Consider the following 18490-nt stretch of genomic DNA (forward strand, 5'->3'; position numbering starts at 1 on the left):
ATGGCAACAAGTCAAAGCATAGTATGTCCAATATTTTATTAAAATATATAAACAGTTGAAATATAAGATGCTAATAGTATAGTTTATCAAAAAATACTTTTACAAATCATAGCATAGACTGTCAGTCGAAAATATGATGATTCAAAAGTCTTAGTTTAGTTTGTTGTAAATTATAAACAAATCCTTTGAGTATAGTATGTCATAAAAAAAGTTATACTAGATAAAAGTAGTCAGTATGTCAAAAATATATATGAAAAAAGTTATGTGTCAAATCAATGACTAACACTCACACGTTTCTTAGCTGGGAGAGGGAAAGGCTGAAAGAAAGGAGGAAAGTCGTCGTGAAAACCACCTGTTTTTTTTTAATTCTATAATTGACACACAAAATAATCTACAAAAGACCAAATTAATTAACCAGTTAACCACAAAATGTCATTTTATCCTCCCGGACCCCCAAAGAAAGCACAATTTATAAGATGTCACCCACTGCTCCGGTCACATGACTTCACAATGACATGAAGGACCACACGTTGACACTTATGGGTTTACATTTTGGGGGATAATGTCAGAAAAATCAAACACACACACACACACACACTGACCAGCAGCACCCCATCTAAACAGTGAGCTACAGAACAATCTTTGGCGCCATTCCCGGTGCAGCCGGTCAGTCAGACCCACATTGAGGAACTAGTCGAGAACAGTGAAAGACTCAGGAAGAACAGTTTTGTTAACGGAAGTATTCAGCAGAGGGAAGGAATCTCTGCAGCTGTGTTCAGACAGACAGAAAGGAATTTCAGCTTCAGCATTTGAGTTTATTCCAAATGTGGCGGTGTGGTGCTTGGCTCGACCTTCAAACTCATCAACAACTATTTGTTATTCCTCGTCTCTTTTTCCTAGTAGGTTTATTTTAAAAAGGTGCTACATTCGATAAAACACCCGTAATACCGAGTTGGGAGTGTTCACACATTGTTCCAAGTTGTGGCTGCAAGAGATAAAAAAGCTGAATTAGCTTTTCATGTTAAGCACAGTTGTAAATGGAAATTTGAAAAATGGTGTATAGCTTCTTTAAAGTAAGCTAAATCAATTATTAAGTGTTATTTTAGATGTAGTTTTGATTCAACCGCAAGCAGAAATTGCAGCATTTTCTGCTCCTTCTCCCAAGACGATCTTAAATATCAAACTTGGCCATTTAAAACATATTCCTGAAGACCTGTCACCATTTGAATAATAAATAGTTTGATGATCAAGGTGAAGGTTTCATTTGTTTACTTTCATATAACAGTCATACGTAAAGGAATCGCTGATATTGACTTTGAACTCAAACTGCTTCTAAAATGGTCTTCCCATGCTGTCTGAATACGCAGCGGATAAAAGGAGTCTTTAGTGAAACAGAAACATCTACAAACATTCACAGCTCCAGAAACGACAAGTTGAGTAGAGGTTGAAAGCCAAGCGACGACTTGCACTTTTGCATTGAGCGTTTTACAGTCCTGCATAGATCTTCGTCTTATCAATACAAACTAAGGCGTTGTGTTATATTAAGTTGATTTGAGTCAATAAGCAGAACAAGTTAATAAAAACATCTTAACTCACAAAAACTAAAACAATTCAAGTAGGCTACAATCGGGATCCCCTCTCTCTCAGGCGGCTCCAAAACTCTTTCCATTCAAGTCTTTTTTCCAGAAAAAGGTCCAGTGTGATTAAACAGCACCAAAAACACACTGAGCGAGAGAGGGGCGTCCGACATACACTCGCTCATTATTGTCAAGAGGGGATACACGTCTTCACCCATTCACACAGAATCATCTGGAGAGGATTAACAGTATAGTGTTTCTTCTGTACACACACACACACACACACATTCAAATCAACCTCTCACACACACACTTTAACATGTTTTGTCCCTGTGTAAATTACAAATAATTTATTAATATTAATTTAAGCTACTACTTAACAGTCATTTGTGGGAGCAGCGGTGACCAACAATAACATTTCTATAGACACCATGGTTCCCACATCGGAGACGAAGAGACGGAAAAATAAAAAACCATTATTCAGTCTGTTTTTTTTTCTTTTTGTACTGCAAGAACAGTCCCGTGTTTCCACATAAGCTTAAATACAAATTATATTACGTAGCGTACGACTACTCATCTGTACCACCACCTCGCTCACACGCATTCCACAGTGATCAAGGTCGGTCATATGTAAACATGTTGACAACAAAATAAAAATAAGCAGAACAAAAATAAAAGTGTTTCTCGTCATTCACTCTGTCTTGTTCTCATACCCGGTTCGTTAGAAAACTGTTAAATTAATGTGTCATTGCCACTCGTAGCGAGCATTCTCCTTTAGGTCCGTGAAAAGAGGCGGTGTAGCCCCGCCCCCTCGCTCAACATCACTGCGTCAGTCAATCAAAGACTCCTATTGGTGGATGTGTCCAGGAGGCTGTTATTGGTCAGTGGGATTTCCTCTTCATGTCTCCGCCCTGGCTTTGGTTCGCATCTGAGTGGAGAGGAGGGAGAATATTTAACAACTTTGACTCCTGGATCTGTCAATCATTCGACAGCAGGCTGCAGCAAGTTCAGTGCTGACCCGTTGTGTGGGGATTCAACATGCTCTCTATTGTTTTATGTTAGATAAAAGAACAATAAAGGCTCTCCCATTTAACTTGGTATTTCAGGGGGTGCCTTAGATTCTGCATCACACACCTGTCGGGCTTGTTTTAATTCAGTCATCTCGTTTTTTTTGGAAACCTAACCTAACTGGTTGTTTTTTTAAGCTACTCTTTGACTATTTTCGGATCAATAATTTATAAAGATTTAATTATATACTGTTAAATGTAATACTGACTGATGATTCATTCTCAATTTACCACCATGAAGTTACACTGAAAAATAAAAAGTGCTAAAATATATTAACATTTACGTTAACATGCAAAGAATATACAGATCCCCAATGCATGTAACTTTGAAGATACTTTCAAAAATAAAACCAATCAATATTGACACTCAGTCTTCTTCTTCTTCTTCTTCGAAAGGTACAGAGGTTTAATATCAGGCTGAGACTGGTGCCGCTGTGCACGAGGTGATAATAGGAATTATTTACACTGAAAGACTACCTCAAAGTTTCAAAAGACATGGCAACCTTTGTTTCAGGCTCTTAGTGTCAAGTTAACTCTGTTGTGTATATTTAGCTTAGGGTTTATCACAGGGCGAGCTGTTGAAGCGGGTGAGCTGTGTTTTTAGGTTTTAGACGTTGAGATGCGTCTCTGTTACAGATACACACGCAGACTGCATGCAGCCACAGATACATGATATATAGTTGATTAACAGACATCATCTAGCTATTTATCAATCATCAGAGAACACATCACAGAATATAAACAGAATCCTCAGTGATCAACAATATACATCTAAATATCTTTAGAGCATGCGTCTACTGTACAGCTACAGAAAACATGCTAAAGATCAAATATACTGAAGCAAGCAGGAAGTCACAGAGCAGCAAAGCACAGACTGATGAGGGGGGGGGCAGTGCAGATTACCTGAGAAAGCAAGTTGCAAGTGAGGAGGTAGGGCAGCCTGCGACCCTGACTGGAGACTCTTATACAGATCTGAGGAAAGGTGGAGGGAAGATGAGAGGGAAGAAGACAACAACAACAACAACAACAATGGGCAACATAACAACAAGGGGGGTATTAAAATGGGAATCCAGCAACAAAAAACAGAGGAGAGGATCAAAGTGAGGGGGCAGCGAGGTACAAAAGGTTGAGATGACACACAGATTATGAGGAGGACATCCAAGGGGACGGTTTATAAACAAAATGGAGACAGAGACAGAGAGAGACAGAGAGACAGAGAGAGAGAGAGAGAGACAGAGAGAGAGAGAGAGAGAGAGAGGTGGAGCAGAGAGGAGATGCTTCAGTGTGAGCGCACAAACATAAACGGACGTATGGAAATCTAAACGTATCACTTCCTCAGTCTGTTCTGCCTCCTGTATAAATAACGAATCATAACGATTTGAGAGAAATATTGAATATCTATATTTTCGACACATTTTGAAGTGTAAAAAATTATGCATTTATAAAATTCAGCCGTATAAAGAGTCATCTGCATCGTGTTAAATACAGTGAGTTTGTACCACAAACAAGTCAAGCGTCTACACAGAGTCCCTGAATTCAAGCCTTTTTTTAAAGGTCAATAAAAGAAGTAGAAACCAGTTAAAAGAATGAGACTGCTGATAATCTGTCTTTCTTATTTTCCCTGAACCAACTTTATATTGTTACTCCTTTTTTGTCTCTCTTGATCGATGTGTCCACTCACCCATTAGGTCGCTCTGTGCTAGTGTGTATCCTGAGTTGGAGCTGGGGACTGAGCCTATGCCGGCGGCCCCCGGGCCTCCAGGGCTGAAGTTGAGCAGCGGGGGGAACTGGAAGGGCAGCGAGACGGGCAACAGGCCTCCCAACATCCCGAAGCCCAGAGACAGAGGGGAAGGGCTGCCCAGGAGGGAGGAGCCTGCTGTGGATACCTGCAGACAGGAAGCAGGGAGAGAGAGACCGACATCCATCATGTGCAAAGAGTAAAACATGTGTTTGCCCAGCAGAAACTATCCAGGATAATTATCATGAACTGAAACTCACACTAAAATGAATATAATAATAATGTCCTACAATATTACCTATTCAAAAACTATTAAAATATAAATCCAGAAAAAGAGGGGATATGAATATCAGTCCGCTCTCGTGATATTAAAGCACGGAAACTGAGCAGACAAAGAGAAATGGCTGTTTGCTGCAGTTGCTTCACAATGAATACTTGTGTTTTATGAATACAGTTTTGTCTTGTAGAATTATATAAGTTAAATGCATCATTAAAATAGTTCCTTAGTTCAAACGCTATAAACCAAGCTCCTCAGCTGGTGTCTAATGTTGACCATTTATTGTTCACCAGGGGTTGGCTTTAGTGAGGCGTGTCTAAAGTCCAAACCGGGGGCAAATCACGTCCCACGGTCGATTTAATACGCTGCTTTGGTCTTATAATGTAGCATTTATGGCCCGCTAGCTGGGTGACGTACAGTGAGTATGGGGAATTGACAAGTCTTAGGATGGATATTTAAGCCGATGGTATTTGCGTTTTCCTCTGTAAAAGACGCGGTGTTTTTGTTTTGGTATTTCCTGATTTCTTTTGTTTTGGGCGGACCAAACCCGACTTCTTGGACTAGCCTTTGTTTGTGGGCCAATGAGCAGACTGGACTGAACTGATGTTGGGGTTAGAACCAACTGGACTCTTTGCTAAAGCGGATTGAACTGAATATATATGTAGCTTCATACTTCTGAGACATTATACAACCCTAACAAAACCAAACTCAAAACATAAAAAATGTGATTAAACTAAATCTAATTAAAAAAATGACTTCAAAATGGTCAGAACAAAAATAAAAAACAATTAGAATTTCAAACTACTGAAGCTTAAACTGACCTGTGGGAGGTGTGAGGTTGTGGAGGACGTGGCCAAAGTGGCCCAGCTGTTTACTACCTTCGGGCTCTGGTTAGCCCCGCCCACGACCCTCTGCCTCTGCGCGTGATTGGCTGAGACTGAGGGAGCAGAGGACAGCGGGGTCTTATCTGCGCGGCTGCAAACCGATATCACCCCCTTGTTGATGACGGAGTTGTTGATGATGCTACTGTTGCTCGTGGTGGGCGGAGCTTTCTGACCTCTGGCGAAGCTGAAGGTACTCTGCGGCTGCTTCACCTGCACCCCCCCACCACCCGATACACTGAAGGGGGGCCGGAACGTTTTGGGGGACTTGGGGGAGTACTGGTGTTGTTGCTGTTGGCTGGAGATCATCTGATGGGAGAGCGGGTGTGAGGGCGAGGATGTCGGGGAGGGAGAGGAGGAGGGAGGTGGGGTGGGTGCAGGAGGCCGAGGGGTGAGCTTGATGATCGGGGAGGAGTTGCTGCTGTGGGACGACTTGGTGAGCGTGGCCTGCATGGGCGTGATGAAGTTAGCCTGGTGGTGGGGGTGTGTGTGGGGCTTACTTTGAGAGGAGTGTGAGGAGTGGGGGGAGGCAGAGGGGGAGGAAACCACGGGAGAGGGAGGGCAGAAGGACTGCAGGCCGAGGTGCGAGGTGGAGTTTGATCGAGACATCGAGGAGGGGGAGGAAGAGGGCGTGGCGCTGCCGTTGCTGCTGACGCCGCTGGTTTTGCTCTTAGCCAGCCCTCCCATAGCTCCCAGCATCCCCCCCGGGCCGACAAAGCCCTTCTGATGGGGGGGCAGCAGAGGAGAAGCCGTGGGAGGAGGCCGCTGCTTCGGGGGCGATGGGGACGGGTGAGGATGCATCTTGCCGCTCCCGCCCATCACCAAGCCTGTCCTGTGATTGGGCGCTGCCATGGGGAGGAGTCTCTGGGTCTGCGTCTGGCCCAGGGAGGCAGACCCTTTGATCAGCCCGTAGGGACTGTCTGCTGTCCTGGAGGCCAGCGACAGCCCGGCTGCCTGCACACGAGCCAGGGAGGAAGCAACGGGAGACGAGGAGGAGGAGGAGGAGGAGGTAGAAGAGGCGGTTGCTAGTGTTGTTATTGTTGTTGTTGTTGTCCCAGCAGCTGCCAGCGGAGAGGGATCCCCCTTCGACAGGTAATGTAGCTGCGTGGTGGAGGCAATCGAGGCAGAGAGCTGAGAGGCCGAGGGGTAGTGAGGGGTGACGGGGGGAGGAGAGGAGGTGGGCATCTGGAGGGGCGGGGGCGACAGGGGACTGTCTGAGAAGCCCAGGCCCTTAGAGGCGTTGTTGAGGAGGGCCAGAGCGTGGGAGATGGAGTCCAGCGATGGAGCGGTCAGATCCTCATCCAGCGAGTCCGACAGACAGATGGGCTCCGGGGGGGAGCAGGAGACGGGTTTACGGTTGGAGGTCAGAGCGGAGGTGTGCAGAGACGAGGTGGAGGTCATGGTGACCGGGGGTTTGTGGATCCAGAGACCCTCCTACAGAACAGAGGATGGGGACAGTATCAGTACCTCAGAGGACCAGGTCTTCATCCTTTTCCCTCTTCCTCAGTGAAAACAAACTCAAAGCAGACATTAGACCAGGGATGGGAAGTTTTCATGATGGATCACAATTGAAAATGCTCTTTATAAGTAGTATAAGCGATAATCATGGCATGAAATTGTGTTGGCCTACGCCTACATTGCCTAAATAAACATCTAAGCAACAAATAAATCAGTCCCTGTCACTGTTTGGTTGTAATTGTGTTGCTGGTATAGAGATCTAAGCGCAGGTTCAATTCCTGCAGCCTTCGTTTTATAGGCAGGCTTTTAATGTGATGTTCTGTTGACTGTATCGTAACACTCATGAGTTATGTAACATTCTTTCTTTCCAGAGGTGGGGAGTATCACAGCACTCTGCTGTGGAAATAATACTGAATTTATGATAAGCTGGTTCCTTTTACTGAGCCCCCTGGTTATTGTGAGAATTACATTTTTTTTTATTGCCAGGGTTACAAAGATTAAAACCACCCTTCAGCATAGTAATAATAATAACTCTGAATTGTTCGTCCTTGTTTATCAGTCATGTAAAATTGTGCAAATACTAAACAGCAGATCTGTCTTCAGAACTAAGTAAAACACACACCACGAGTACAGTATGTTGTATTGTTGCTTCGTGCTAGAATACACTTTGGCAAAAAGGTTATGAGCCAATTATCGTTGTGGGTTGAACATAAATCTGTACTAAATCAAAAATCAGTTGGATGTGTTTAGATATTATACAGTGTATGATCAGGGCTGTCACTCACCTTGGCTTTGGCCCTGGGCCCGGGCACCATTCTCCTCTTGACTCTGTGTGGAAATATGAAATGCACAGCCCTCAATATTTACATTTATAATTTATAAGCCCAGTCCCTGAGAAAACCTCCAGAAGTTACCGTTACGGAGCTGTGGGAGATGAATGAACACTTACAGGTTTCCAGTGAGGTGACTATGAACAGCAAGACTCTCCTTTAGCAGAATCCTGAGCAGAGGAGACAAAGTGCGATAAGAATATTTTCTCTGGAAATGTATAGATTTAGATACACAAGTTTGTTATTAGAGTTAGAAAACAGCCATGGAACGAAAAGTTATTCAATTACAACTCATTTTACCACTCGATAAACCTTTTCATATACCTCAACCACATTATTTTCCTCTTATATTAATCATTATCTGTTTGCTTTTGTTCAATACACTGTCCTGTGTATACTAACTTTGCAGCTTTTGTTATTATATTGCCACTTTATGGTATTTTTTTCTTTATATATTAACCTCTAACTTCATTGGTTTTAAAATATCTCCTAGCTAACGCCGGCACATTTAGGGAAAGGTAGAATAATGTGCTTACAAATAAAGAAATGATTACACTCCGGAGAAACAAATGGCTGCTATTTATATCAACCTGTGTTCAATGGAAAATGTGCATGAACCCACCAGCAGACTAACCTAATTATTCTCTCATATGAAAATATATAAACTGTCAGCTCCATCGGTTGGCATCCTTCTCACAAACCTTTTAAATGTTTAATGTTTTTTAAACTTAATTATAGTATTGAGGTTAACTTCATTGGTCTGAGCCTGGAGAATTTACAGCGATTGTCTTATCAACGTGAAGGAATGCGTTCCCCTGCTGGTATATATTAAAGCTAAGCACAAAAACGAGATCGCACACACAGACACACACAGACCTGGCCTGCATCCAGCCCTTGGGCCATAGTGGTTTGACCTCATTCTCTAAGAAGGCCTTGAGGTAGTCCTCCACAGACAGAGCGCACTGGTTCTCCATCTCGTAGCAGCTCAGCTTCACGCGCACCAGGCTGCACAGCAGGTTCCTGCACAAACACAAAGGCTCATTTAAACACTGATTATTCAATACTCAAATCCAAATAAGGCTGCAGGTGTTGAGCACATAATGGCTGAGGAGACCGTTATTCTTCAGGGAGTCAGAGGTAATTATGAACTCGTAAAACCCATTGCGGAAAATGTAGAAGCCGTTATAAAAATGAGTGAGGAGTGAAAAGCTGCTTTAACTCATTCTCTGGGTTTCTGTAATTTCACAAGGACACTAATTTTGCTCAGGGTTTCTACATTTGTGCAGGCATACAAGTCAAGCGTTCATAAGTACATTTAAAGGATCATTTGATATTATAACTCTTTTGCAGGTCTTGAGTAATGTTGCATATGTGAAAAACTGTGTGGCTGTATTCCCTCTACATTTTGAGGGACCATTAACCCAAATAAACCTAAAAATTCCTAACAGCTGAAAATATGTTTGACTCTTTTGCCATTTTCCTTCCCTCATTCATTTTCAAAACCTTCCATGCATTAGTCTTCTCCATCCAAACCACGCTAACCATCTTAAAGTCTACGCTCAGTTTGCTCGATCAGACACCAACACTGGAGATAAACAGGAAAGGAACAAAGGGAATAGACTGTATAGGACACTAATCACACCTGCAGCCACACAAACGAGCAGCATGCCATCCAGCCGGCTCCCCCAGCAGGACAGTAGTGAATCATTACCTGAGCTTGTCATCCCAGACAAACTTCTTCCGTGGGCCCATCACCCTTTTACCAGGCTTTTCCTCATCTTCCTCCTCTGAGCCGTTCTTTTCCCCCTCTCCTGACTGCTGCCTGTAGGACAGACAAACACACACACAGTCAGTCAGTGGTGGGTAAATGTACGAGCACACTTTTACAAAAAAGTAGCCTGAATAAAGTTTATTACTAGTAATTACTGTGATCTTAAAGTGTATGGTCTGAGCATTCAGTCACAGGAAAATGATGAAGACACTCAGCTGGCAGCTAAAATGTCATGTAATCTGTCCTTTGGAGCGAAGTACGGACTGTGAGAGAGTTGCAGAACTAGATAAGTGTGAGTCCACAGTAAGCTGAATGAACAGGAATTAACTATGCTGCTTTGTATGTTTGTTGGTGTTGTTTAAGTGCACACTGTCTCTCCTCTGTGTAAGTGTTTTAGTGGCTACACACACACACCACACACACACACACCACACACACACCTGAGAAAAAACAAAACGAGGAATCCAAACCGATTTCAAAGGGCCTTAGCAAAGCTATTCAGTAAACAAATAACTTATCATGGCTGCAACATTTTTACCAGGCAACCAAAAAAAATAAAGCTGAACACCCATGAGGGTTTGAGGTGAAATGATCTGTTATTCACTTGCTTGTGTTCTGAAACAGATGCACTTACTTTGCAACCTTGGCCATGCAGTCCATGTTGTATCTTGCTATCTGTTCTGGCATCACGCTACACACCGCCAGCTTCAGCTTCAACAGCGGCGTCCGTAGGCGGTCATCCTGAGAGACACAGAAAGGGTGGTTGAGTTAAGAACAGAGGCAGGCCAAAAGAGCGGAACAGGAATATAAAGATAAAAACTTGGGAGGAAAAAGAGGTCAGAGTGAGGAGAAAAAGAAAAGAAGAAACAGATAAAGAAAGAGAAGAAAGGGCATGTGGGAGTGTGATGATCCATTTTATGAACAAAGCTACTTTAATGTTGCATGACAAAAGACTAGAATATAGAGGATCCGTTTAGGACAACAGGAGCTGAAGGAAGCAGCTTAAATGCTCAGAAATATTGTCTAAAAATCTGAAAGCATTGAGCTTGAAGGAAGCACTTTGAATATGTTGTTGCTTATAAAAAATGAAGTCACAGATCACAAGACTACAACAAAGCTGTAACGGCTTTGTTCCTGAATCTGGCTTAAATGATTACAGAGAATCCTAAAAAGGAAGCTGTGGAAAATACATTTTCAAATCGGAGCTGAGATCGGTTATTTAGGGGGATTCTCACTTCCTCCACAGATCAGCCTAACTCACCTGAATGTTGAGGCTGAGCTTCTTCAGGCGTTTGAGGAGGGCTTCTTTGTTGCACGGCACAAATGCCTCCATGTGCGAGTAGATGCCGAGGCGCACCTCAGGAGGCTGCTCCTGGACCTGTAGCTCAATACTGAGAGGAGAACAGAAAGGAGTATTAAGATACAGGAAGGCTTAAAAAAAAAAAAGAAGGAGATTGACAGATATGGCAATGGAGAAGCAGATGGTGGGACAGAGAGTCAGAATAAACAAGAGACGGGAGATTAAGGTAAAGGATGGAGAAGAGCAAAGGGTAGTTGGACCCAAAAGTAAGACAGGGGAATGGAAATGAGAAGCATGACATTAACACACAGAATGAGAGACAGAGGGAAAAACAAAACACTTTAAAAGACAGCGGGAGAGTGGCGAGGGAAATGGTCTGAAAGTGAGTGAGAAAAGCTGGAGGAGAGGGGGAGAGTGAGCTGGCATTTAGCTGAGGGTGATTTAAAAGCTGTCCTACTCACTCCAGGAGAATGTTATTCATGTCCAAGGTGAAAAATTTCTTCCTGCCCTCTTGATCAAACTGCCGCGAGGCCTGTGGGAGAAATGTTGAGTCAGCATACTGTACCGGCATTCTTCCATACAGAACAAATATATATAAATGCATAGACATATCTGTGATGTTGCAACCGGAGGACTCATCTAAAGACAGAAACAGTTTCTCCTCTACCTGAGGCTGTCCTTCATATGGCTCTCATTTTATCAATCCTCTTCTAAGGATGCTTTTACACTTGTTGAATTTGTTTTCCTATTCATTTACAAGCTCAGAAAAGTGCTCTCTAGCTGCCACACTTGGTCCAATCCATTTTAATTAAAAGTTACACTTCCTTTAATGAATTCAAGAAACCCTCTTACTAAAGTTGAAGCTCTCGAGATTTCTGAATACCTTTGCTGATTTTGAAAGCAACAAAACAATGCCTGTTTATTTATTTGTTTCTCTTCCCATCCACTTGGCTCTTTCTGCCTCCCTTTAAACTTTACCAACATCTATAAAACAAGTCCCTGCTATGGATTAACTGTGTTGCTGTGAGATATAAACGCAGGAAGAAAATAAGAACTTCTCCAGAGTCCGTTGTGCCCAGCCCTGCTGTTTTCGTTACATAAAAAGCTTTAAGGCTCAGCCTGGAACCATGTCTCTCCGATGCTTTAGAATAGACTATTCTCATTGGACTAAACAATCACAGCAAACACTTTGTATCACTTCCTGAGCTAACGGGCATTTGTGTTAAAACTCAGTGAACAGAATTCACAGGTAATTGCAGCCGCCCACAGACAGGCTAGAGTTGACTCACCGCCCGCAGGTCCTCGATGCGTTTAATAAGAGGAGCAGGCAGTCCATCCGGCAGCGGAGGCGGAGAAAACAGTCCACTGGAAGAACCCAGGCCTCGCCCCTGGCCTCCTCCTCCTCCTCCTCCTCCTCCTCCTCCTCCTGCTGCTGGTTTAGGACCAGGAACACCGACTCCCAAAACACCATTCTCCCGGGCTGCAGCCATGGCGTGCTGCTTGTCAGAATCTAACAAGCTGAAGTCCAGGTCGCCTAGGAGATCTTGCAGCTCCTTCTCATTGGCCGAGCCCAGCAGTGACATCACAGCGGGGTCCGAGGTGAGGTCTGCCAGTGAGAAGTCGTTGCCGGCTGCGTTGTGGGTGGAGTTTGAGGCGACCAGGTGGGTGGTTGAGTTGATGGAGTGAGGCTTGTTAGCCACACCACCTGCCAGGCCAGGGTGCGCCATGTTGGGGTTTATTTTCTTCAGGTCCTCCTTCTCCCGCGTGAAGCGGCGGAGCATGGCCGCCAGGTACAGCGAGTCCTTCATCAGCTTCTTCCTCTTCTTCTTCTCAGGCCGCTGGAGCGTGAGGTCTGTCACTCTGTTGGAGGAAAGAACAGAGATGCCTTTTTTTTTAGCAAAATGCTGCTGACGTTGTAAATGTAGCTATTTCTTAATAACAAGGCTATGGAGAAAACATCCACATGTGTAGGACTGCTCAGTAAGCTCTGATTGGTTGACTTAAACAGGCACAAAAAGAGTTTGAATTGTTACACAAATCTCAGAGACATTTTAATTAATTGAAGGTAAAAAGTGCAGGATAATGAATAAATTAAACTCATGCTACATAAAGACATTTCAGTGGCAAACTGAGGCATTGACACACGCTGTCAGAGACCACTTTGAAACGTACGAGTAAGAGGTACTGTGGGGATTAACCTGCAGTCTGCTCTGAAAGATCTGACACACACTCATATATAACATCCTCTGTTTCATAATGGCACAATGGCAATAGCTATTTTTGGACATTATTTTCAGAGTGGCGGCACGTTGGAGTATTAAGCCTCTCTGAGCGGGGAGTGTTTCTAGAAGGTGGCTGGCTGTCATAGTCAGCATCCCTTCCTCATGATAGATGTATGAGAGAGGATCCACACAAAAGCACATGACTATACTGTCACACAGGGTGGTGGATTATTAGAAGGTGAAGACCGGACAAAATGCGTCATCACATATTCACTGTGGCCAACAAAGCCATGGGTGTCCAAAAGGTCAACTTTTCAAGCAAAGGAGAGAAACTAATCCGTTTATACAACAGGCTCAGTGTGTGAAAGAGAGACACTGCAGCCTGTGGGGGTACACATGATGACTGTTTATGTATTCGGCTTATTAATATACATAAAGTATGATAGATGAAGGAGTACACAAGATCACAAGAATATAATAATCAGTCAGAAAGATAATACAGCCATGATTCTCACCCTGGTTTAGGCAGTCTGTTCTTCTTCTGGTTCTTCTCTTCTAAATTGTCCACTTCCTTCTTTTTCCTCTTCTTGATTAAGTTCTCGTTGTTGTCGTTGGGCTTCTGAAAGAAGAGCACAGCAGGCCATGGATAAATAATCATGTATTCATGCATCTTTACTTGTTTTACATCATAATTGCAAATCATTATTATCATTGGACATGTCTTGTAGTCTTTTCTGTGTCAAATCATCAAAACAACATATTTCCAGGCTTGAAAGCGACTTTTCAAACACTCCAACAATACATTCTTTATGTTATGAACACGTTATGTTAGTCTCACCTTGCCCTCCTCTCCCTCAGAGTCGGAGGCAGCTCTGAACTGCAGCGTGCCAGTGTTGATGTAAAATCCCCCCAGCTTGGTGGACAAAGAGGCAGGAACCAGCTCATCATACTGAGAGAAAAACATAGAAGTTGTTGTATAAGATCACAGGAAACTAGAAAAAAAACTGTAGATCCTTTTACAAACAAAATCACGTGATAATATTTCCTGTTAACATTTCAGAAATCAGCCTTTGCTCTTCTGCTGCTCAGTGAAAATGTATGTTTTGTTGCTCACAAACCCAACGAGACACAAAAATCACAGTCCCTCCAGACCACAGATGAAAGTATTTTCCATCAGAGAGCATATCAAAACAAAAGGAAAAAAGTATCAAACAGGCGCTGCCAATTTATGAGTGCACAGAGGATAGTTATCAAAAAGCAAAACAAATATCACATTATGGCAGAGACTCGATACAACAGCATAATTCCAGCTATTACCGTCAAACAGTGTTATATCCTCAGTATAATACTGAGTAACAAACACTGTCAAACCACAACAATGACATATCCCTTTGAAGACACAAGCTGCACGTACGTATTCATGAGTCATGAGGATGATTTTAGACCGTTGTCACAGATTGGTTGTAAGAAGGGACAAGCGGTTATCTTTAGAAGTGCCACTGAATGCACTGTATTGAAACGGCAAGCTATGAAATAAATATTTAACCACAGGGGAATAACAACAACACCGCAATTCAGGAATGTGATGAGGACAGCAGGTTAAATCAGCAGATAATAAGGGAGAAAAGAAAAAAACAATGTGCAATGGTGCAACTATAAACTCTAAAGAGAGGCGTCTGACTAAATAAAAGTGACATCCCCGGAAAAACAAAGCCGCAGGTGAAAAATCACCTCATTATTAATAAAGTGAGGAGCACTTACAGCTTCTGAGTTGTCAATAAAGGGGTCTGTCTCGTCGTAGCCAAAGCCTATATCAATCAAATCTTGCATTCTGTCCTTCTTCTTCTTCTTTTCCTCATTACCCTGAAAAATTATTAAAAAGTATAATGTTATTTTAAGTTTTAAATGACATTAAAAAAGTCTTTTGTTGTTTTAATGAAATGCAAGTACAAAAACCTAAACTACAAGTCTATGAGTGGACTTTATTATATACTTATTGGCCGGTAGTGTGCGTCCAAAGATGAGTGAGATGATAATCACAGCCACAAAACGTATACGTCAGTCGAGTCATAGCAACAATCAAAAAGTGACTGAAATGCCTCTAAACTTTGTATTAGCGTCCATAACTCTTGCTTCCTCTGTTTTTCCCCCACAGCTGTATGAATGTTGAGCTGAGATTCTTAGCTATATTAATTAAATTTACCGTTACACTGGTTTTCCCCCCAAAGGACATTGATAGTAGCTATTTAAACTGCAAACCATCTCTGTCATCTCTGTTTATGCATGTGGTCATCAGTCGATTATCTGTTTTTTTCAAACTTAACTATATATCGCCATCGGCCAGGTTATAATGCTAAAAAGAAATGATAAACGCCTCAGATTAGATTTTCTTTTTTAAATACTCACATATTTATTTTCAAACTTTTTTGCCAGGGCCTCGACCTGCAGCCGCACTCTCTCATCATCGTTGAAAGGGTCGTTGGGATTGTTAGCAGAAGCCAGACTTTGAGTAGTCTTTTTCGCCTGGAAAATAAAGTGAAACTTCATATAAATAATCATCACTCAGAGCTATGACTATGTTCAACCTCTTTTAACCTCAAAGAAAAGATAAGTTCAATCTGTGAGATATCAATAATAATAGTTAGAGCGTCTAATCTCAGTCAGAGGTGGGAGAAGTACTCAGATCTTACGTAGGAGTACAAGTTTAGAAATACTCGGTTACAAGTAGAAGTCCTGCATTCAAGATGTTACTTAAGTTTTAGCATCAAATTATATTTAAAGTACCAAAAGTACTCATTATGCAAATTGCTCCATTTCAGAATAATGCATTATAAGTTTGGATCATTATTATTGATTAATGAATGTGTTTACCAAAGCTGGTAAAGGTTCCGCTAGTTTTAATCACTGTGTTTACTGCAGGGTAGATTGTGAATGTAACTCCAGGTGTAACTAAAGTCTTATTTAAGTGTTGATAGTATTTTACATCATTAATCCAAATTCTCAAAGTAAATAAAGGTATTAAATAAATGTAGTGGAGTAAAAGTAGACCATTTACCTCTATATTGTAGTGGGGTCAATTACAAAGTAGTAAACAAGTGAAATACTCAAGTTAATGTACACCACTGATCTCATTAATAGCAACAATCTTAACGTATGCCAAACATGATGCTGGTATAACCACTTTTGGAATCAAATTAGAACGAATAAATCCTACTCAGGTTTTCAAACTTTTTCGTATCAAATTCCCACTCATGTAAATCATAATAATAGCTAAAAGAATCTATCATCCCACACTGCACAGACTCAAAATGAGGCAAGCTTCTCTCTGACATTTGCCTTGCTCCCATGTTACATCCTGGTACTTCCATCAGCAATGCTCTATCATCTATCTATCACCCGCAGCCAGAGGGCCAAACTGCATGTGGCATTTCCAAGTGCTGTAATGGCTGTGTGACTGGGCTGTTGCTGGGCAAGTCTGAGTGAATAGGACACAGGTAGCAGCACAAGATAAGCTTCATCTCTTCATGTTCAAAAAGAGGATGTCCCTCGATAAAATAAGCTACAATGTGATGATAGAGCGCCGCTGAAGTTGGAACGCACACAGAGTGGACAGGCTGGTCAAATAACTGCGCTGTCTTTTGTGTGGAGTAGCACTAATGGTCAGTTTCAGCCACGCTAGTCCAGAGAAGGACAAGGTGCACTTCCCCCCTCTCACTCAGCAATAACAAGTCCACACAAACACTTGCCAAGAGCAAATAAAATTAACTCCAGCTCCAGTATCAGCCGGCCTGGTGATGTTGGTCAGAGATCCTACCTGGAGGTTTTGGATGAGTTCTCCGTAATTAAACTCGGCGGAGGAGCGGTCGTCAGGCTCGGGTAGGGACAGGTTGAGCCGCACCGTCACCCTCTTCTCGGCTCCAGCCGTGTCCCCGTCGTCGGTTTTGCCGAGACGCCCGTTGCTCGCAGCACCCCCTGCCCCGGTCGCTGCCTCGACCTCCCTGGCTTCACCGAAGTTGAAGTCGGCCTCACCCTCCAACCGTCGTTTCCTAGACTCCGCGGCCGCTCCAGCTGCGAAGGCCGAGAGGGTGACAAATTGCACTTTTCTCGGTTCGGCCATTTGGATGAGCTGTCTGCCTGAGCCTCGCTCCGGACAGACAGCGACAGCGAGGAGAAGAGCTACTTCGCGAAACTACTCCAAATTGGAGGGTGTAGGACGGTTTCGCGAAGCCCCGACGGCTGCTCGGTGCCTATACGGACGTTAGGGCCTCCTCCGCACCATACGCAATGAACTCCAGGGGCTGTGACGGCGGGGGGAAAGTTGTTTCTACGGCAGCTACTTGCATCCTCAATTTGCTATGGGACCGAGACATTCACAGGAGCCATCTTGGGTTTCGGGAGTAAATAAAATATCAGAAGAGAGGGGTCACTGCGCCTGCGCGTACGCACAAAGCGGAAGCATCGTGGAACAGGGGGGTCGTCACGTCCAATCAAGGTGTGCCCCGATCCTAGACCCGCCTCTGTCACAACAGGCGATAATAACAACACTGACAGTACTATAATGACCTTTATATAGTGCCTAAGGACAGGCTGTGGGATATAACATCACCCCACATGCTGTGTGGTTACAAAAGTATCATAACAGCTTCATCTCCAAAATCACAACCCACAGCTTTCGGTTGAAGCCTTTCTTTCTGTCTGTTCAGGAAAATGCTGAATTGTGCATTTTTGTAAAGCACACACTCAAACATCAAATCCTAAACGGAAGAAAGCAAGCCAGATGGTTGGCTGTCTCAGTTACCCAGCATTAAACAGCTGATTAATTTACAAGCACTACTAACCACCTGTTGATATTCAGTTTAAGTGATACCAACATGTTTCCCTATGACAATAAACTGATTTAAATGTGACATCGATGCTTATATTTTTTATTTATCTTTTGGACTTCTGTAGTAGAAACCATGACTGGATTAACCGTTACAAAGCCCCAGGGCAAGGTTTGGCTTTTGGCGCCTATTAATACCACACCTACCATGTGGCCAATCCTGACAAATTTGCAATTGAAAGAGCATTTCACAGATTTTAGGCATGATACATTTAATCGTAAAGAGAGAAAAACAAACACAACTGCAATTTTGTTTTGAAACTATTTGCATCCATATTAGGGCAGTTTCGTAGAGACCTCTTTCACAATAAAACACCCAAACAAAATAAAAGAAATGCTCCTCTTCCTTTTCCTCTTTTCAATGGCTACCAACAAAAGTGCTTCACATTTTATTGTTTTGCAGTTTTGAATAAGAAAAGTGTAATTAAAACAGCGTTGATTAGTTTGGGTATTTACTCCTTGTACAATATATTCATTTATATATATT

General features: G+C 42.8%; 1 protein-coding gene across 3 annotated transcripts; it reads right to left on the bottom strand.

The window, feature by feature from the left end:
- Positions 1 to 22: 22 nt before the first annotated feature.
- Positions 23 to 17510, bottom strand: LOC134864675 (ubinuclein-2-like). 3 transcript variants are annotated; one of them, XM_063883845.1, is made up of 17 exons: positions 16936 to 17510; positions 15528 to 15644; positions 14883 to 14984; positions 13960 to 14070; positions 13637 to 13740; positions 12189 to 12759; positions 11361 to 11431; positions 10861 to 10990; positions 10234 to 10340; positions 9540 to 9650; positions 8705 to 8848; positions 7948 to 7998; positions 7784 to 7826; positions 5481 to 6974; positions 4326 to 4530; positions 3548 to 3616; positions 23 to 2505 (listed from the first exon to the last, which is right to left on the bottom strand). In XM_063883845.1, the coding sequence occupies exons 1-17, from the start codon at positions 17236 to 17238 to the stop codon at positions 2459 to 2461; spliced, it is 3780 nt and encodes a 1259-aa protein (XP_063739915.1). In that variant the 5' UTR covers positions 17239 to 17510; the 3' UTR covers positions 23 to 2458. The 3 variants fall into 3 exon arrangements, with proteins under 3 accessions (XP_063739915.1, XP_063739917.1, XP_063739916.1); XM_063883847.1 differs by lacking the exon at positions 14883 to 14984; XM_063883846.1 differs by lacking the exon at positions 3548 to 3616.
- Between the last annotated feature and the right edge of the window lie 980 nt (positions 17511 to 18490).

This window comes from Eleginops maclovinus, chromosome 5, assembly GCF_036324505.1.
Source record: "Eleginops maclovinus isolate JMC-PN-2008 ecotype Puerto Natales chromosome 5, JC_Emac_rtc_rv5, whole genome shotgun sequence".
Classification (NCBI taxonomy): domain Eukaryota; kingdom Metazoa; phylum Chordata; class Actinopteri; order Perciformes; family Eleginopidae; genus Eleginops; species Eleginops maclovinus.

Bases quoted from the DNA above. Each gene is read 5' to 3' on its own strand.
- LOC134864675 (XM_063883845.1), bottom strand. From the start codon at position 17,238: ATGGCCGAACCGAGAAAAGTGCAATTTGTCACCCTCTCGGCCTTCGCA. The intron at 4,531-5,480 runs GTCAGTTTAAGC...TCCTGTCTGCAG, and splicing joins CAACCTCACACCTCCCACAG to GTATCCACAGCAGGCTCCTC. The intron at 3,617-4,325 runs GTGAGTGGACAC...ACCTTTCCTCAG, and splicing joins AGCACAGAGCGACCTAATGG to ATCTGTATAAGAGTCTCCAG.